This window comes from Cenococcum geophilum (assembly GCF_001692895.1).
Source record: "Cenococcum geophilum 1.58 unplaced genomic scaffold K441scaffold_18, whole genome shotgun sequence".
NCBI classification, from domain to species: Eukaryota; Fungi; Ascomycota; class Dothideomycetes; order Gloniales; family Gloniaceae; genus Cenococcum; species Cenococcum geophilum.
The window spans coordinates 374279-396125 of NW_027137576.1; the positions used below are offsets into that span (position 1 = coordinate 374279).

General features: G+C 34.9%; 1 protein-coding gene across 1 annotated transcript; it reads left to right on the plus strand.

Moving 5' to 3' along the window:
• The first annotated feature begins 12851 nt into the window (after window positions 1–12851).
• Window positions 12852–13726, plus strand: K441DRAFT_610027 (uncharacterized protein). Its single transcript, XM_067645528.1, has 2 exons — window positions 12852–13241; window positions 13318–13726. The coding sequence occupies exons 1-2, from the start codon at window positions 12966–12968 to the stop codon at window positions 13486–13488; spliced, it is 447 nt and encodes a 148-aa protein (XP_067504522.1). The 5' UTR covers window positions 12852–12965; the 3' UTR covers window positions 13489–13726.
• The last annotated feature ends 8121 nt before the right edge of the window (window positions 13727–21847 follow it).

Sequence of the window (21847 nt, forward strand, 5' to 3'; positions counted from 1 at the left end):
AAGTTTTATATTCTTCTATAGTCAATTAATCCTAAAGTAGACGGCTATATAACTATAGCCCATTTAGTAGTTAGTAAAAAGATTTACAACTTATAGCTATCGCAAAAGGATGTTATATAAAAGAGGCTGCAGTCTGCACTAATAAGTATTTATCTCTCCGTTAATATCTAGACCTCTTTAAATAATTACCTTCTCCTTATAATTTGCGGCCATTTTATTAATAGCTAGGAAAAGATTATAAACGCTCCTCTTAGCCTTTATACGGTAGCCTCTTATAGTAGGGACAAGCAATAGAATACTCTCCTTTTAGTGCTTAAGGACTATAGGATTATATAAAAGCTAGGTACCGTTATATCTAATAACCATACTATAAATAATAAGCTTTGTTATATAATAAGCAACTAGCTTCTTTAGGAAGAAGAAATTAAATAGAATCCTGTCCACTAACGGATCCGCTATTAAGGCTATATTCTTAACCTTACTATATAGGCTTTCCTCTTTAAAAACTTAATTAGTTTTAATAATATTAAGTTATACAAAGAAGGAAAATAGTTAGATTTAAAAGAGGAGGAAAAGAAGAGTAATATATTTTAGAAACTTAGCGCACTTAGAAAGCTTTATAATATTACTATATACACCTATAGCTTAGCTAGTTATATAAGGGAGTTTAAAGGCCTTATAGAGAGAAAAATTCCGCTTAATAATTGTATAAAATGGAATAGCTGGTATTTTATGCTTAGCGTAGTAATTTAGAAAGAGTCTGCCCTTAATACGTATACTAAGCGTAACCTTAATACGCTTAAACAGGACTATCTTAGTCTAAAGGACTAGGAGGCGCTTCGTATAATAAAAAGTTTTCTTTAAATATTTTACTAAATAACCCTAAAATATTAGGGATATAAAGCAATGCTTAAGAATATACTCTTTATAATAAATGTTATAATTAAGCATCTTAATAAATCCTAAGTTAGTTTATCTCCCCTCTCTATTTCCTAATTTAGCTAATATTATATAATAGAGAGAGTATATATCTAATAAGAAGTTCTCTAAGCGTATTAAAAATACTTAGAATACCTTTAATAGGTATTACTATAAAATAGATAACTCGCCCCTTTACGCCGCTACACTTATTCTTTATCTAGCCCGTTATATAAGATATATTAAGCAGGTTTAGAAGAAGGAGTAGCGTAAGCCTATACTTAATAGCGTTAAAGAGCTTTAGAAAAGATATTAGAATAGGAGTTTTAAGCTTAAAAGTATATCGTTATATAAAAAGCTAGCTCTAGCTCTAGCTTAAGACCTTAATAAGTTTAATAAGATTGCTAAGGATCTTAATAGTATAATATTTTAACCAAAAAGTCAGGATAAGTATAAGGACTTTATCTCTAAGACGCCGTATAAGATTTTAACAACTGCACTTTAGTAGTGGTCTTAAGAACAGCAATAAAAGCGCTAGCTACGGCTCTCGCTTATAGTAATTAAAATTCTCTTAATTTTAGCAATAAGTAATAAGCCAGAAAGAGTCTTTTTAGGAGGACATTATATGGTATTATAGGAGAGAATACAAATAGATCCTAAAACTCTTAAGAAAACAGAGTGTTTAAAGAATTAGCATTAGAGAAGAACTATAAGAGAAATAAGTAATTTTTCCCCAAGTATTTAGCTATTATATAGTTGGGGGGGGAAAGGTCTATAATATCCGCGATATCCATAATATCCGTAATATCCGCAATATTTATAATATCTGCAATATCTGCAATATCTGCAATATCCGCAATATCTGCGGTATCCGCAATATCTGCAATATCTATAATATCTATAATATCCGCAATATCTACCAAATTCTGCCTAGTTGGGGTAGAAAAGCTCCGCACAGGGCACTTTTATCCTTATTGATTGCGATATTTATGCATATTTTATTAGATAAAGGATATTTTATGCTCGCTTATTTAAATTATCTAAAACCACCCTGCTATACGAAGCTCTGCATAAAGCTTTGCACGAAGCTCTGCTTACGGAGGCTCTGCATAACGGTTCTGCGTATAACGGCTCTACTGCAGAGGCTCTATATAAAGCTTTGTGTAGATCTCCGTATAGAGCTTCGTGCGGAGCCTCTGTACGTAGAGCTTTGTGTAGGGCCTTGTGTAGAGCTTTATATAGAGCCTCCGCAGAGCTTCTCGCAGAGCCTCTATATGTAGAGCTTCGTGCAGAGCTTCGTGTAGAGCTTTGTGCAGAGCTTCGTGCAAAGCTTCGTGCAGAGCTTCGTGTAGAGCTTTATACAGAGCTTTATATAGTCTTTGTACGTAGGCCTTCGCGATTATAGGGCTTTTGTACACGGAGCCTCTATATAGTATAATAGCGTTTAATTAAAAATATATAACTACCTACCTAATAAATATAAATTTTAAGTATTAAATTTACCTTATTATACTTTTAAATAGAGGTTTATCTAGCTTTAGATAGCTATATAGTTTCCCTCTTATATATATAGACCCACTATATAGACCCTAATAGGAGCTATAATTGTCGGTATCACCCAAGTGCACTTAATTGGCCTATTAACTGTTGAATTAATTCTTGTCTAATAGGTATAGAAAGCAGAGGATCGTAAGGATCGCAGTGCCTAAGTAGGGGGCTGATGAGTCACCGTAAGGATGACTAATCAGAGACGTGACCACGTAACCTCTGTCTATATACTCTTGTCCATATATTCCGACACTAACAGTTCTTTCTTTATGCTTATGGCGTTATAGGAAGGCAGTAAGGCAGTAAGGTGTCGGTTTAGCTGGAGGTGGAAGGCAGCATGAGGTAATAGTAGTACTGCAGGCGGAGCAGCAGTTGTTAATTGTATTACTACAGGTGGAGCAGTAGAAGTCAATTATAGTGCTATAGGAAGGCAGTAAGGTTTAGGTGTAGGTAAAAGCAGCAAAAGTCTGTTTGGGTGGTAGTACGGTACTAGCGGCGGTAGTAATAGTGGTCAAGTATAGAGCTTATCTATCAGTCGGTCGGTTAATCGTAGGCGTATAGGCACGATCATTCGGTTGGTAGATCGCAGGCGTATAAGTACGATTATTCAGTCAGTAGATCGCAGGCGTATCGGCGCGATCAGTATTGTAATAGCAGGCATAGCGGCGCTATTAGTTTATCGATAGTATGTGGCAGTACGGTGCTAGCGTTAGATGGATTGCAGGCGTAACGGCACAATCGTTTAGTCGGTAGACACGTAACCTCTGTCTATATATATACTAACACTAGCAGTTCTTTCCTTGTGCGTAAAACCACCAATGTATACTCTGTTAACGTGGTATTTGTGGCTTACAAAGGCCGTAGGAGGGAAAGGGACGCGCTGGCGTTTAGGGCGCGTTGTTGGCGTAGTTTTTGACGTAGTAGATCTGTAAGGAAGATAGCAGACGGTGTCGGGATTGTAGGTAGGTAGGGGATGGTTTGCTACTGACGCTGCTAGGTTATTAGGTATTGGGTGCTGCTAACGCTGCTAGGTTGCTATAATGCTGGAGTACTGCATAAGGCTATTGGATGTTGATTTGTATGCTAAGACGCGTACTAGATATTGGTTTGCTGCTAAGTTGCGTAGCTACGCTGGGGTACTGCGTAAAGCAGTTGGGTAGTTGGATGTTGGGTGCTGTAAAAGCTGGTGTGCTGTGTACGGCTAGAGCGCTGCTGTAGTACTGCTGGGGTAGCTGCTGAGGTAGCTGCTGAGGTACTGCCCGAGGGCTGTTGGGCGTTTGGTGCTGTTAAGCTGGGGGTACGGCGCTCAGTAAAGAGGTCATACTGGGGTTGATTTGCGTGCTGTAGAATGTCTCGCGATATTCTAAGCTGGCTGGGGTTGGATGCTGCTAGAGCTGCTAGGTGCTGGTTTTGCTGCTAGGTACTAAAGTGCTGCTTTCAATTAAAGCTGCTGGGGTGGCAGTAAACCTTATTACTCTATAGCCAACCGGTGAGGTTAACCATTGATTAATGTCGGTATCACCCAAGTGCACTTAATTGGCCTATTAACTGTTAAATTAATTCTTATATAATAGGTGTAGAAAGTAGAGGATTGTAAGGATTGCAGTGCCTAAGTAGGGGGCTGATAAGTCACCGTAAGGATGACTAATTAGAGACGTGACCACATAACCTCTATCTATATACTCTTGTCCATATATTCCGATAATAATAGTGTAATTAAATATCTTATCTTATCTTATACTTCTAAATAATATATTATTTATTACTTAACGTCTAATTTAGATCCCTATTAGGCCTACGCGGATTACTCCTTATATATATATATAGGGAGAAAACTCTATTTAAGAAAACCCCATAATCCATTTTCTCGCCTTTTAGGACTTGCCTATAGGTCGCCTATAAGTCACCTATCTCTTATAACGTTAAGGTTTTTAAAGTAAGTAGTCTATATAAAAACACCACTTATTTTTAAGTATAGGTACTAAATTTAGCTAATTTAATTAGTTGGTTTTTATCGATAACCTAAGAACCCGAATTAACGTTGCAAGGAATAGTGCTCTACTACCTTACTTTTTAACCTCCTTAGGAACTACTGCTGCCGTAATAAGCCTATAAACGCGCTAGTATTATATACTTTACTCTACCACTATAGAGTTATTAGGGAGCGCCTATTACTATTTCCTTTATAATCTAGAACTAGTCTAGTATATTTTAGCTAATAAGCTACCAGGTAGCCGCCTTAAGGCCTTTTTATATTAAGAGTAGTGTATTATAGTTCTCTATGCTAGCTACTAAAAGTATTACTTCTTAGCTAGTGCGTAAAGGGTATAATAGTATTACGTATTTTAGTGTCTATCTTAGCTAACTATATTTACACCTTAGGCTACCTACTAGGACACCTACCTAGTAGAGCTAATCTTTTAGTCCTATTATTCCTATCCTTAAGAGTATTACTATTATATTTTCTACCTTTATTAGGCCTTCTTAGAGCCCTTAAATATTTATCCCCTATAGCGTTAACTATACTATAGCTTAGGTTCCTCTTACCTAAGTTAGCTTCTAGACCTCTAACTCCTATATATCTCTCTAGCGCTAGTTTAACCAGTATTATATTATGGTAAATGGTTTCCTAGTATTCTTTTATGCTCTACTTTAGCTCCTTTTTCTCCCTTATTATTATCTTTACTAGCCTCTTACGCTTTAATTATTTATAAAAGCTTATTAATATTTTAGATATAAATATTTATTTATTTAANAAATAGGTATATTATTATTATTATTTATTACTTAATATTTAATTTAGATTTCTATTAGGCCTATGCAGACTGCTCCTTATATATATATAGGGAGAAACCCCTATTTAAGAAACCCCTATAATCCGTCTCCCTACCTTTTAGAACTCGCCTATAAGTCGCCTATAAGTTACCTATAGTGCTTTACTACAGTAAAACCTCTTTAGTACGATACCGTTTTTGCGGCCGAGCATATCGTAATACTAATGGTATTGTTATACAAAATTGTCACGTGATGCGTTAATAAGCAGGAAAAAGGAGGCAAACTACCCTAAAATGGTATAATACACCCATTGTACGGGCTAAATAGGGCTTCTCCCATATAAAATCTTATCTGGTTACAACGATTTTGGTGGAGCCACCTTAACGATATCGTCAAAAGTCAGATTATCGTAATATTATACCAAAAAAGGCTTGATTAAGGGGTGTAGATCGTAATATAGATATATATCGTTATATACCCCATATTGTAATAAGGGGGGTTTACTGTACCTTACCTTTTAATCTTCTTAGGAACTACTGCTCCTATAATAAACCTATAGACGCGTTAGTATTATATATTTTTAAGTTAATTAATTAAATTATATAGTAACTTATAAAGCTATATATAAACTAATATAGCTACTACTACCTCTACTTATTACCTATAAGCTACCTCTATAGGTATACCTATACCTACGCCTATAGAGCTATATTTTATATATAGTAGGCAGTAATTACTTATTAGTTTTTATTGGTATGCTTTAACAACATGCAGAATATATATATTAGGATAATATGTATTATACGGTGTTGTAGGTAAATCTTAATTCTCTATAATCTACGCGTCGCAAAGGATAAAGCTCTTCGCGTATTCTTCCGTAACTTCTATTAACCAATTACGATTTTTTATCCCTAGGATGGAAAATTGCTATTAGCTCGCTTACCGCTAGCGGCTTAGCCACTATCGCGACATATCCGCTATTGCAATGCAATATATTCTAGCTATACTAGGAGTACTTTAGAAAATGCGAAGGGCTAGTATCCTACAACTATGCAGTTTAAAAATCCATATTTATATACTTCTTTTTTTTTCTTCCTTCCTTCCTTCCTTGCCCTATGCCTTTATATTAGTGCTATTATTAGTAGCACGTTCTACCTATTCTATTATCTTTAACTTAATTCGGTTTGTGTTAATAAGTCGCTTAAGGGCTAATAACGGTTTGCTCTTAGTTATAGCATCTATAGGGTTACTGTCTCTATTAATCCACTTAACTTTAGCTATTTCGCGTCTTTTATATAACTGGCGTAGGCATATAATATTAATTATAAGTCTCTTTTCCTATATAGTTCCTAGCTTAATAAGGCATTTATAGATTAACTTTAAATCGGTGTAAAGAATAAGCGGTAAGTTAATATTAAGTTATAATTTAGTTGTGGTCTTAATTGCAGCGCTAATATTAAAACTATAGGCTATAGCATATAATTCGGAGGCTAGTACGCTTTTAGTAATTCTCTTACACTTAACTAAGGACTAGTAGACGATGTTCGCCTTATTTAATAAGTCTGCTAGTACTAGGATATATCTAATCCATAATAAGAGATCCTTATTATTTATAAATAAGGAATTAATAAATACAAGTAGTTATAATATCTCTATGTCGAGTTTAACAAAGTTTAAACCTTTTATTATGTTTTTAATTTGCCACTAAATCCTCTTATTAAGTAGTTTTACGTCTTTTTATTAGGGTTAATTACCTAAGCAGTGTAGGATAAATTAAAAGAGGCTTTAAGCTGGCATACGGACGCAATATAAGCTCCCCTTACTCCTTAGGTGATGTATTAGTTCTTAAGTATAAGTGCTATATAAATAGTGCCTCTAGAACTAGTTATTAGAATAGCTTCCTTAATATTAATAAGGGTTAAGTTCTGGCATTGGCGCTTCTGTATAAGCGTAATTATATAATCCTATTATCGGATAATNCCTNNATTAAACTTAATTNGGTGTTNNNGCGTAAGTTATTNNCNTTNCTTAGTTANGAACTTAGCTTTNTTAATCTTCTCCTATTCTAAAGCTGTAAAGACTAAGTTAGCTAGTAGGAGGGTGTTATTAGTCTATAAACTAACTATTCTGAAATTTATAGGGTTGTTAAGGTGGAGTAAGTAGGGGTTATAAGTAGATTGGCTTATGTTTAGTTCTTTAATATAGTAGTTATAGTAAGTCTTAAACCAATAATTACCTACCTTAGGAATGCCGTATAAAGGTCTAACAACCTTTAGAATTATACCTTATAAGACTTTAAGTGCCGTACTAAGTTTAAGAGGCGCTCTAATATAGAAGTCTTGATTTAGTCTTATAGCTAAATATATATAGGCCTGTAAAATATCTTGTAAATAAAGATATATACTATTGTTCTAAGTTATAGCTGTAATGTAGAGAATAAGGCGTTGGCTGACTCGTTAGATTATAGGTAATTAAGTTAGTATAAGGTCTTTTTCTGGGTCATTATAAGCCTATATAACTAGTCTTAACTTCTTAAAGGCTTTATTAGTATTAGGGTTTTTTATTTTATTAATAAATCTAAAGTTAAATACTCTATTGCTTTAGTGTATATCTTTAGGGTTAACTAGTTTAAAAACTCCTTTTTTAAGTAGTCTTTTAATCTCTTTCTGGCGTAATACTATAAACTAATTAAATTTTGTGGGCTAATTATTGTCCTTATCTTGTAGATATATTAAGATATTCGCGGTATTAGCTTTAATAGGGTACTTATATAGTTTACCTCTTCTACGCTTAACAGGTTAAAGTTTAGGCTTAGTTTAAGGTAGGGGTCTAAGCTTAGTTTAAGGTAAGGGTCCAGGCTCAATTTAAGGTAGAGGTAGTTCGCTCTTATTATCTTCTAGCTGCGTATCCTCTATAATCTTAGGGTCTAGCAAATATAGTTTTATAACCGTGCTGCGGAAGTTAGTAGGTTTATAGGGAAGTTATATAGTATAAGTCTTATTTTTAGTACTAAGTAGGTTGTGCGGACCAGACCAGTAACCGGATTAGCCTATAGGTCCTTCTCTCTATACTAATACGGGTGAGTTAAGTGGTAGGTTATAGATCGCAGTTATCTTAGGTCCGTTACGTATATTAAGGGCATCTACCACTTAGCGCTTAGCTCTAAGCTTCTTAACTTCTTCTATAGCCTTTTTAAGGGCTACTGCTCGTTATATAACTATAGGATTGGGTGTATTGGATTCCGCTATACGTAGATAAGCTCCAAATACTAGTAAGGTAGGTATAAGACCGTTAGGACCTGCGGAATCGTTAATTGCTTTAAAAGCTATTTATAGAGCTATATCTTTACTAATATCTAGTAGTTCCGTAGTAATAATATAGTATATGCGACGGAGGGGGCTATAGTAGCGTTCTACCATTCTAACTAAATTATAGGCTTTAACGGGTATACTTCTTATAGCTGTTTTAAGTATTATAGCATATTATTTGAATTCCTTGCTTATAAAGTTCTTGCTTATATTATATATAATAATATTAGGAGGTCCTAAGTATGTGTTAATCCAGCACATTCGTAATATATCCTATATATGCTTGGCGCTAATATTTTGTAGCTATCTACCGGCTTAAGACCGTATTCCTTTATTAATGATATATAAAAGTAGTGTACTATTAATATACATAATATTAACCACAATTAAGTAGTTAAAATTAATATTATTATGTAGGGTAAATCTGAATCTACTAGGCGACTTTCCATATTTTTAATAATGGTGGTAGTAGCGTATAAGATAATCTAAGGTTTTGCTATTAATATTGTGCCCTAAGTGTTTAAGTATTTATATAAGACGCTTAACTAAAGGGTGGCTAAAGCAATAATATAATCATCTTAATTCTATATTAGTTAAGTAGTAAGGGTTTTAATTAAATAATTTAGTTAAGTAATTATATAGGGATGTATTCTAAAGTAGGAAAGGGTGGCTAAAGTAATATATAACCGGTACTTTACTCTAAGGGGTAATTAGCGTATTTTTTAGGTTATTAAAGTATACTTATAAGTAATCTATATCTACTAAGTAAAGTAAAAATAGGGTGTTAACCTTAATAATATGGAACTCAATTGTGCCAATTAGGGTAGTTACTTTGGCTAATTTAATTAATAAGGTTAATCCAATACCGAATTATACGTTAATTATATCTTATATAGTAGTATTAAGTTATACGCCAGTATTAAGTCTTTTAAATGCTAAGAATTAGCCATATCCTGCTATAAATCGTTTAGATGCTTTTATGTTAATTATTATACCTACAAAATTGTCTATAGTATAGTAGGATATAGATGTGGTTGCATTATAGGTAAAGGGGTCCTAGTCGGACATAAGAGGTACTATATTGTCTATGGTTGTAACTAAATAGCCAAAGGCTTTATTAGCTAGGGTAGCGGCTATAGAAATCACTTTCTGCTGTTCCACTTAGCTAAGGAAGGTATAGTAGTAATTAATATTTAGTTATAAGTTCTTGTCAGTTGCCTTATAACTTACGTTAATGGTTAGTGCTTAAAAAGCTTCCTTAAGCTCTTCTTCTAAGTCGGTATTGTTATCCTCGTAATCTATAATATATTAATTAAGTTGTTTCTTAGATTAATTGTCGAATTTACTAAATCTGTCTTTATTAGCAGTTCTAAACTTAGCTTTAGACTCTTCTTACTCCTCCTTAGTATATCTCTATAAGTGATATCCTTCCCTATTATATATAAAGTAATATAGTTTCTTTTAGTTGCGGTTTTACGGAGGGTTGTTACAGTTGCTGCGGTTGTAGTTATTATCTCTTTTATAGAACTGTCGGTTTATAAAGAAGGCTTATATCTTCTCCGTATACTCTTTCTCGTATACTATAATAGAAAATTAAAGTTTATTAATAAGGGCTCTAAGGTTATCTAGTAGGTTAGAGACTGCATATCTATATACTAGTATTCCCTAGCAAGAAGTAACGATTTTGTTATAAAGAAAGTCTGTAGTTTATAAGGTAGGTCTAAGGCTATACTATAGTTAATAAAGTCTATAAATTAACAATTGGAGATATTCGCTTATTAACTTATCTATATTTCCTACCATTACTATTATAAGTATAATAGTATTCCACTTGTCTAGGTTCTTGCGTTAAAATCCTAGTCCTTTAAAGAAATTCTAAAGGTGCTCGTAAGCTTTGGCAAATAGTAGGCGGGATAGTTAGTTTATATAGAAGTGGTCTAAAGCTAGTCCTTTTAGCATAGTAGGGAATGCCTTAAGGTAAGCTTCTTAGGGTACGTCCGCTTAGTTATAAATATTATAGAATATTGTTAATTTATAGTTAAGGCTTTCGTTTATGCCACCGTATTTCTACTCCTTTATGTATATCTTAGCTGCATTCGCAATTTCCTTACTATAGCCAGTTATAGTAGTAGGGCGGTTCTCCTTATCTATAGATTATACGTGGAGCTACTGTGTTATTATTATAGGTTAAGGCGTAGCAGATAGTATAAAAGTAGATATAGTTGTAGATTAAGGTATAATAGATAGTATAAAGGTAGAGGTAGTCGGTATACCAGTTGGTTAGGTTACAGTAGTTTTAGCTTATTATTACTCCTTTAAGGTACCCTCTGTTATATATACCTTAATTAATCTTAATAGCATTAGTCCGTACTTATTCTTAGCTAATTTAATTATCTCTCTACTCTATTTAGTTTGGTTTTCTTCTTATACTATATTATATAAAGACTAAGGGAGTATTTTGTTTTATTTGTGGTTAATATTAACCTATACTCCTCTAATATTTAGGCAGTTATATAGTTGCTAAAGCCAGTATAAGGGGATTTACGTAAAGATATTACCGTAAAGTCCTTAAAATCTCCCTAAAATAATTCCTAGAGTATTAAGTCTAGCTAGTTATATATCTCTATATATAGGTACATCTTATATTATAGGTAGTTAGTTAGGTCGTCCTTAGAGGCTTCCATTAGGTTAATTCTATCTTCCTATTTAGCTACTTCTTCCTCCTAGTCTTTCTCTGTTCCTAATATCTTATATCTTATATATTATTTAGGTAGGTAAAGGTATTCGTAGGGTAAAGGTAGGGGAGCGGTTAAGGAGGCGGTTAAGCAGGCGGTTAAGGAGGCGGTTTAAAGGGGTAGTTAAGTAGGATAAGGTGTTTTACGCAGTGGTCCTCTAGAATAAATAGAACAAGATATCTAGAAGTCGTTATAGATACTAGATAAGTACTTCTAGGTGGTTTCTCTTCTTCTTTTTAACTAAAATAGGCTGATATAAAAGGTGGATAAGTATAACTATCTTCTAATCTATTGTAAGGTAGATAGTATATGTCACGGAAGTAGGCACGAGCTGGAATACAATATACTAAACAGGGTAGTAATTGAAGAAGGCTACGTACGCGTAACTATGCGTGGTTGATACAAAGACATTTGGATGCAGAAACAGAACAGGTCAGGTACGGGTATAAATAGGGGTTGTAGGGGAACGTGCGTAGGTGTCTCGGGACGAACGTGAGCACGGGTCAAAAACGTCAAAACGCGCAGAGACGTGAGAACGTGTAAGTCCCGTGACAGTATAACTGTTTTCTAAGCTATCTGCGTGTTTCCTAATCTATACGCGCTCACTAATTAGTATTAATATGCTTTAACAACATGCAGAATATATATATTACGATAATATGTATTATGCGGTGTTGTAGGTAGATCTTAATTCTCTATAATCTACGCGTCGCAAAGGATAAAGCTCTTCGCGTGTTCTCCCATAACTTCTGTCAACCAATTACGATTTTCCATCCCCGGGATGGAAAATCGCTATTGGCTCGCTTACCGCTAGCGGCTTGGCCGCCATCGCGACATGTCCGCTATTGCAATGCAATATATTCTAGCTACAGTTTTTAAGCAGAAAATTAATATTATATAGCCCTACCCTTTAATAAACTTATAGATATTATTAAAAGTAAAGCTTATATAATTATATAGCTTTAATAGAGGTAGATTAAAAGCTATAATAGATATAGAGTAAATAGAGTAAATATAAGGTGTTAATTTAGATATAGGTATATAACAGTTACTCGCGGATATATATAATATTTTAATGTAAAGAGGAAGGATCTAAGTTTATTTATATAGGCAGTATATATATATTATTTAGAGGGTATACAACTAGCAGGGCCAAAATTTGAACGGGTGCCAAGAAGATCTGCAAATATTACAAATATCGCCAATACTCGCCAATACTCGCGAATATTGATTAGTAACAATATTGATCAATATTATTGGCAGTATTGATATTGAAAACCACGCTGATTGCGTGTGCGTAGGCATACCACGTAAATCGCTATAGCAAGCCCCCAAAATATTTTGAAACACACTAAGTGCTTGTCGTGGGGATGTCCACAGAATTGGACGGGGCAGCGTAAACGCTCGGGGAGCCGGTTCCACGAGCCATATCAGCCTATGGCATACAACCACGTAAGAAAAGGGTTGGTAAAGGCGCCCCCTCTAATTGCCAGTCAGCAGTCGGCCGAAGTCGGCCGATGGTATAAGGAGGCTTTCCCGCTCATTGAATTTCTCGTGCTTTCTCCGACTTCCCTATGCTTCTTCGAACGTAGGCTCTCACTTCGTCACGAGCCTTCTCCGGACTCCTCGCAATCCGTCAATTTTTGTACCTTTGTCTACTGCATATTTGTGTACTAGCAAGATGACATGGTCCCAAACAACATTCACGCTTCCGCTGAAGTCGAGAGGCACTTACCTGATCACGGACGTAGTAGGAAAGGAGGTATCTCAAATCAGCGAGTATAAAGTTGGCCTGCTCAATTTGTTTCTACAGCACACAAGTTGCGCGCTGGGGTTAAATGAGGATGTGGATGAGAATGTGAGGAGTGATATGAGTGATGCGCTGGATCGGATTGCTCCTGAGGATAAGATAGGGGGGATGTATCGCCACGCTGAAGAGGGGCCTGATGACATGCCCGTAAGTTTTCTCTCATTGTTTTCTACGTTCGCAGATGGCGGGACAAGACAGAGCCTTATAAGATATTTTGAAATAGGCTCACATTAAAACCGCACTGATTGGTTCGAGTATTACAATTCCGATCAAGGATGGAAAGTTGGCAACAGGAAAATACCAAGGTATTTGGTATTTGGAGTTTAGAGCAAGCCAGCGTGATAGGAAAGTGGTAGCTACAATTCAGGGTGAAGTGTCCGAGTCAAAGGAATAAATTGGCTCTTTTATCCAAGACTAGACTCTTTAATCGCCACCACCCTATTCCCATTAAACAGCGCCAGTACTCAGGAGAACATTCATATTTGTCTGGATTTTGAGATGCTTAAAAGGGAACCAGTGAAAGTGCAGTGTATCAAAAGGGTACTTAACTTCAGACTTGCTGATAAACAAACAATTCAAACCATAGGTCTTGGGCTTGGTTGATTCGATATTTTGAAGCTTCAAGCTTGTTTATTTCGTTTGGTTAATCAAACTAGCAAATGGTTTAGTTAGGTTTAACTGTTTGGATAGATTTATATACATTTTTACGCGACAGTAGGAGGATCTAGGAGCTCTACGCTACAATTTGGTGATAGGCGTTTGGTGCCATACTGGGCTTAAAAGTTAGAGGGAACATGATTGGTTACTGACGATGGTTCTGAAAGAGTCCTCCACATGCATATACACGCGTTTCCTGCTTACATAAGCAGACTCCTTTAGTATCTGTAGATATAGACCTATATTAGGGCCTATATTCCTTATAGTTAGATTCTAGAGATTTATTCATTTATTCCAATATTATTTAGTTTATTAGGTTATAAGCACTCGTTGCTACCAGGCTGTCTAATAGTTTAGAATATTAATACCTTACCATAGGTTGTATTAAGGGTTACTATACCCATACTAGGTCATATTTTACTGCTCTATATTTAACGCCTTACTATAGGCCGTTTTAAAGGTTACTACACCTACATATAAAGTTATTTTTTATTATTAAATTTACGCGTTAAATTCGTTTGTTTACGCGTTAAATTCTTTTATTTATGCGTTGTTATAGGTAAAGACTATTTAGGTATCTAACGCCTTAAGAATAACGGTTTAAATTGGCACTAATATTAGACGGAGCTCTGCGCGTACCTACGTGGTAAGGGCCTTCTATATATTATTCGAGAAGATATAGGCCTACCCCTCTACCTAAAACTCTAGGAAGAAAAACCTATAATATCTATTAATTAAGTACTAAAAGACGCTAATAAGGAGGAGCGAGATAAGATCCTCAAGAGGTCTTAAATTATTGCGGATATTAATAATTTAATTCGCTTAACTAATAAGGCACTCTCTAATAAGTATAATAAGGAGCTTAAATAGTATAGTAAGGAAGACGGCAAAGTTTATTTAATTATCCTTGGTATAATTAATAATGAGATCCTTACTGCTTTGAAGTATAAGCAGACGGTAAAGGACTATATTAATTACCTTAAGTAGACGTTTAAGGCCCGTGGCTTAATCTATAAGGCTAATATATAGGAGACTTTTATTAAGCTCCGCTTTTAATCGGACTAAGTAATTATTATTTTTTAAGCTATTACTAAGAAGCGGTTTAGGGAGTTAAGTAGGTAAAGCTTGCCCTAGATAATAAGATTATTAACTATTAATTTATTAACGCTGTTAACGAATACTTCCCTATATAGGCTTAAATCTAACGTAATAAGATTTGCGATGGCTATACGATTTTACTTCTCTAATTAATTACTAACCTTACCGACGAGGCTTAGCGGAAGGACTTATTTAAGAGCTTTGCCTTAGTTAATAAGCCACTAGGTAACTTATGTTTAAATAAACAGTCCGGTTAAGGACGCGGTAATAGCCGCGGCAGAGGCAGGGGAGCCGGCTGTAGTGCCTTATTAGGTAATTAAAGCCCTACTAAGGATACTTTATATAAGTATGGATAGTATAAGTAAGGTTATCTAGGTAGTAAGGAAGGCTGCTAAATAAATCACTCTTACCTAAGACTAAGGATAAGCTATTTTACTACGAGGACCGTTACCTTAGAAAGGCCAAGAAGTAAATATTAAGACGCCCTTAACGACGCAGTAATTGTATATTTAAAAAATGTGTATGTTAATATAGTTAGGCCATTAAAATACAAAGGTCTCCATGGTAAGAAGTACTAAGTACTATTTACTAATAATTAAATACGCTTTAAATGGATCTACTATATATTAAATAGAGGCTCCGCGGCCTACTTTATCTATATAATTAAGACTTAAATAGGGATAAAGCTTGGTTGCTTCTAATTGGATAGAGCTGCTAAGTAGTTTAGTAAGGACTTAACCGATTTCTTTAAGAATAAAGGTATACTTACTAAGGTCTCTACCCTATATACCACACACCAGAATAGAATAATAGAGAAGGCTAACTACTTAATTAAAGAAAGGGTTAGGGTAATGTTAATTAAAACTTAATTGTTACTAAAGCTCTAGCCTAAAGTTGCTAAGGTAGCCATATATAGGCTTAATATATTACCTATATTAGTTAATAAGGACAAAACTCCGCCCGCTTAAGCAATAGCTCTTACCCTAGGTAATACTGATTTTATAATTACATACACTAACTAGAAGATCTATAGCTGTTAGTGTTATAGGGTAACTCACTAATGCTACTCGAGTAGACACAGTAAATGTTGGTTGTAAAGCTTGTTTTGAGAATTAGGGGGTAGGTGAGGAACCTAAGGTTCCTCACCACGCTAGTGCCGCGGCGACATGTGACGACACGTGACGACCGCTTGCCTTATTCCCGACACTAGCAACTCTTCTTTTGTAGTTGCCATCTATATATACTTATAGATTGCTACTATATAAAGATATAAAGCTAAGGAAAAGAAGAAGAAGAAATAAAGGGGAAGGGGTAGCGTAGGTATCTGTACGGGTTTATATAAAGATGTTAATTCCGCTTACCGCTCTTAGCCGAGCTAATAGCGATTTTCTATCCCAGGGATAGAAAATCCTAATTAGCCAGCTTAACGAATAGCGTTGGCAGAATCCCACACCGCCACCCGAATTAATTAGGCGTAGCGCTCTTAGTAAGAATCTAACTAATTAGATAACTTTAACCGGCGGTTAAAGTTCCATAAGATCTTAACTTCTCTAAATTTCCCTTTTAACCTAACCTTTAACTTATATATATAGAGTATTTATGTTAATAAATGTCTCTAGTGCCTTATTTAGGTTTACCTTTATTATTACATCTACTAGGTTATCTTAGCTATTAATCTATTAGATCTTAAAGAGTTCTTGACGCTTATAGGACTGCTAAAGTGCCATAATATCGATTATAAGGCGCTTCTCCTTTGTAGTACTAAGCTTAACTAAATACTTATAGAGGGAATATAAGTCGGTATATACGATTATAGGGATAATAGGAAGTTTAAGTTAATCTATAATTATTTTAAGGGTAGTTCTAATTACAATTACTATATTAATACCGCTAACTATTCTATATATCTCTGACGCTAAAACGCTTTAAGTAATACGCTTGCTTTTAGTTAAGCTCTAATAGATAAGATTGCTGTGGATTATGAAGTTATTCTCTCTAGTAGATTTGTTTGCAATAATAGTCTTATATCCTAGCTAGGAGCTAAAATCTTTATTATTTGTGAATAATCTATTAATAAATACGAAGAGCTTAGCGGTGGGAAGATTAATAGGCACGTAGAGTAGTCCTTAATTAAGATGGTTTATTTACTAGGAAAGACGCTTATTTAGGTTAAGAACATTATCCTTAGTTAGTTTTTAGTGTTAGGCGGCAATAAAGAGATTAAAGGAAGCCTTAGGTTAATAGATAGAAGTAATATAAGCTCCGCAAGCACGTTGCTCCACGTATTCTTACTTTAGAGAATTAATATTAATAATGTTAATCTTCTTGCCTTAACCCTTCTAGCGTAAAGCAATGGAATCCTTATTTAGGGAAAGGATGCATCTATTAAAGAGCAATAGTGTTATTAAATTAAGTCTTTCCTTTGGCTTTACTATAAGGTTTACCTTTACTAGCTTATCCTCTTTAAGGGCTAAGAATTGGTCGTCTCCTAAGATAATTATATTATTAGTTTATATGCCGACGATTCTAAATAGAGTTCCTGTAGTTATAATAAGGAAGCAGGGATTGAATATAGAAGTAGTTATTAAAAGCTTCTCTTTGTGGTGCTTGCTGTAAGTAGTCTACTAATAGGTTCCTACCTCTGCGATTCTATATAATAGCTTAAGGACAACTATGATTGTATCTTTAGGATATTAGTGGCGAATTTGCTCTGGAAGATATGCTAATATTAAGCGCTAAAGGTGCGTCTTTAATTAGGTGTAGGCTTAAGTAATATCTTATAAATAAACTGCTATTCTACTCTTTATTAAGGAGGGAGCTAGCGCAATAATAACTCGCTAACTAGCTTGTTAAATTATAGGAGATTACGTAAGGATTACCTCCTTACTATTATTATTATAACCTTAGATAATAAGCCTTGATTTCTTAAATAGGGCGTTAGTAGCTTTACCCTTAATCTCATTAACTATTCTTAACTTAAAGATGCGAACTCCATTAAACTTAGTAGGGTCATATTTCTCGAATTTAAAGACTCCTCTTATAATAAGACCGTTAATCTCCTGTTTGTTAGATGCTTGGAAAGGAGCTCCTAGAGTTATAATATAGCCTTCTTTTTAAAGCTGTTTTGCGAGCTTAAAGTCATTTTTCTCTTTAGCTATTATAAAAGCCATTAATAACTCGTCTCTACTCTTAATAGCGGTAATAAATTACTCTTTAAAATCTATAAGATATTAGCAATTCCGTAATCCCTTTGGGCGACCTCTACCGCGTTATGGTTACGGCACGTCTACTATAATTGTATTAGAATTGTTGTCGCCTTCTAGAGCATGTTAATTGTAGTTCTTTTCTAGGGTATCCTTTAGGGCATCCTGTAAAGGCTTAAAGCTATTATTCTTATAGTAGGGCTTAATAACGGTTAAGCGGAATTAAGTGGGTCTATGGGGCATCTAGAGAGTGTAGGTTTAACTATTAATTATAATAAGTTTATATAGGCCTAACTATTCTCCCTTTTTATGCTATACGCGTACCTTAGATTAGAGCGGCAGATTGAGCATAGTTAAGGTGTTTAGGCCATTTCTTATTCCTAGTACATCGTTGACCTAGCGCGTAGCGTAGAGACGTTGCACCTCCTTTATTACTTTGTAGATAGCCTTAGTTTATTATATAATAGAGGGAGATAGTGGAGAATTATTAGTTATTTAAGGGTAGGCGCTAAAGACTAGTAACATAGGTACGAGCCTATCTGGACTAGCAGAATCGTTAATAGCCTTAACAGCTATCTATAAGATAAGCTCTTCGCTAGCGTCCTCTAGTTCTAAAGAAATAATCTTATATACTTAGCGTAATAGCGTATAGTATTATTCTACTTTTCTAACGCTATTATATGCCTTAATAGGGACTTCCTTAACCTTAATTTCTATTGCCTTTACCTATTGCCGAAACTCTATAGATAAGAAGTTCCTTCCTATATTATAAATGATTTGATTAGGGGGTCCTAGGTAGACATTAATCCAGTATAATTAGAGAGTATCCTATACGTTCCTAGCTAATATATCCTTTAGGAAGCGTGCGGCTTAGAAGGATGTTAAGAAGTTAACAACTTAGAGTACTAGCTTGCCGCTAAAATATATAATGTTAATAATAATATAGAAGTTAAAGTCATAGTTATTTTTAAGGGTGAACTTAAATCGGCTAGGGAACTTCTGGTTTATTTAGTAGTAATAGTAGTACTTTATAAGATACTTAATTATCTTAACCTTGACTTTATAACCTGCTTGCTAAAGAACCCTAAGCAGTTAGTAAACGGATAGGTGGCCAAAATGATGGTGTAGTTAACGTAGCTCTAACTCGGTTAAGTGGCTCTAAGCAATACTCCTTTCTGGCTATTAAAGGAGCAACTAAGGGTAACCCTACTTGCGTATAACGGGCACCCGATTATCTCCCTAAATAAGTATATTCTTAAGGTTATCGAGCTTAACGCCTAATTTATTTATATCTTAGATGTAGAATAGAAACGGGGTGTTTGCGGGAATAATGTGGAAAATAATATATCCTAACGGGGTTTGGACCTTAATTGTGCCGAGAGAGATCGCAGTACCCTTGCTAAAGCGAATTGTATATTAGCCTGCCGTTAATTAGTTGATCTAAACAGAGCTATTAAGCTACTAAAGAGCTCGTACTTAAGGTTCTCCTGCTATAGATACTCCTGCGGCTCTAGTATCTGGTATAATACTATAGAAGACGTTCGCTAAGTATCTGTCGTCAAATAAGAACGCGGAACTCTCCCTTAGCTCATTAAAGACATCTAACTTCGTAATAGAATGAAGCGTAGATTAGTCGTTAAGAATAGTAACAGTTTATATGCCATCTACCTTACTAAACTCGGTAAAGTATTGGTTGGAAGGGTAGTCCTCAATTTCTATATCTATAAGGAGTTATTCGGCCTTATTGACCTTACCCTTAAGATCTTCTACACCTTTATATTAAACCAGGAAGCTTTAGAAGTAGGCCGTAGTAACCTTACGGTTTCCAACGTTTCTTATACTCTGGCGAAACTTATTATATGCCTCTTTTCGTCTATTAAGAGGGTGCCTAGTTAACTAGCAATTTGGCTTCTTATAAACGTAACACTTCTTCTAGCGATTACTTTGAAATAAACCTCTATAAGGACCTCCACGATTGCCTTATAGTCGGCGTTAATCGTACCCTTTACTATATCCCCTACCATGATATGTTTAATTAGTCCAGTTATAGTTGTGTTAATTATCTATGTTAATTAAAGTAGGTTAGGGTTAGGCGTTAAATTGCTATACTTCTTAAGAACATAGAGCGGTGCCGATAGAGGATCTTAATTAAGCACACACTCCTTCGTAAGTATTTACAGGATTAAAGAGAGTAAGGTTGTATTCTTTAACACCTTAGCATACGCTAATAACTTAATCGCGTAGGCTAAAGTCCTTTTAATATAATTCGGATAAACCACGCTAAATTGTCTAAAGTTAATTAAAGAGCTTTTAAAGACAATTAAGCCGAGAAACACCTGGGTTTGTAGCAATAATCCTTAGAAAGGTAGTCTCTCTCTATTCCAATATATATTGTTACTTATTCTCTTCTATTTTAAAGTGGTATCTTAACTTATATATTATATGGTTAAAATTATACCCTTTTTCTACCAAACGATCATAGTAGAAGGTGCTAGCGCGGCCTTTAAGTATAACGGAATAGGCGTTATAATATTAGTTAGGTTCTAGTCCTACCTTTTAGTAATAGTTATAGAAGATATATAGCTTTAAATTAAGGATATTATATAGCTCCCTGCTAAACTTCTTTTCCTAGTCCAAATAGAGCTTTGTAAAATCCGTAAGTAACTTTAAGATACCTCCGAGTGGCGCTAGGTTGGGTTAAGATTGTATTAGAGATTAAGGAGGTGGGAATTATATTATAGGCTATAGTGGGGACGTAGAGCTTAATAGAATAGAGTATAGTACTTAATTTTGCTATAGAAGAGTTTAAAGGTTATTAAGTCGCAAAGCAGGGGGTTTTAGAGCAATAGAACTAGAGCATGTCTCTAGTGGCGTATTGCTTGGATTCTATTGTAAGTTAAGCTTCTTTATAGTGCGTAGTTGGTGCTTAATCTCTTATAGAGTTCATTTATGTTCTTCTTTTGCTTTAATAATATACTCCTAAATATTATCTCTAATACCTCCCCTATCTATAGGGATAAATACTTTATACTCTCGAAGGAAGTTATAGAAGTTCTATACGAGATCCTTATATATAGGAACCTATATTTCCTTTATCCATTTAATAAAGTCCTCCTTTATATAATACCATAGCATAGTATCATCGTATTCGCTGTCTTTATAGTGTGCTATGCGGTATAATAAGAATCCATTTAGCTCCTTTTGCTCAGCGGTTATAAAGTCGGTTATAGGTCTATCCTATATCTCCGGGTTAATATCTTTCTTATACTTCTTTGGATAGGTTAACGCCATAATAACAGTTATTTAATGTGTAGAGAGTATTAAGAATATAGGGATAGCGTGCTAGTAGGACTTTAAAAGTCTGGCAGAGCTAAAATTATTATAGGGTAAGGGCACGCTAGTACTGCCTTAGATGCTAACAGAGGAGTATAAGGGCTAGAGAGCGCGTTATTAACGTGATTTCGACGTGGCAGGGCCGCTAGGAACGTGGCAGAGTGTTAAGAGTATTGTTTTTGACGCGTTTCGGACGTTAACTTAGGACCTTAGGTTCAGTAATACTTCTGACCTAAAGTACTCGACCAAATCTTCGTAAACGTGGTTGTTCTGCGTAATGGACGCAACTTGGTATCTCTTAGTACTTAGTGACACTTCTATTACTAGTTTTTCGCAAGTCTAAGGTAGCACAGTATCGCCGGGATCCATTCCATATGAGCGCATATAGCACCCCTGCACGAGACTGTCTCTTCTGTTGAAAACCTTGCTGTTCTGTGGTTGACTGTGTATTCAACCACTGAT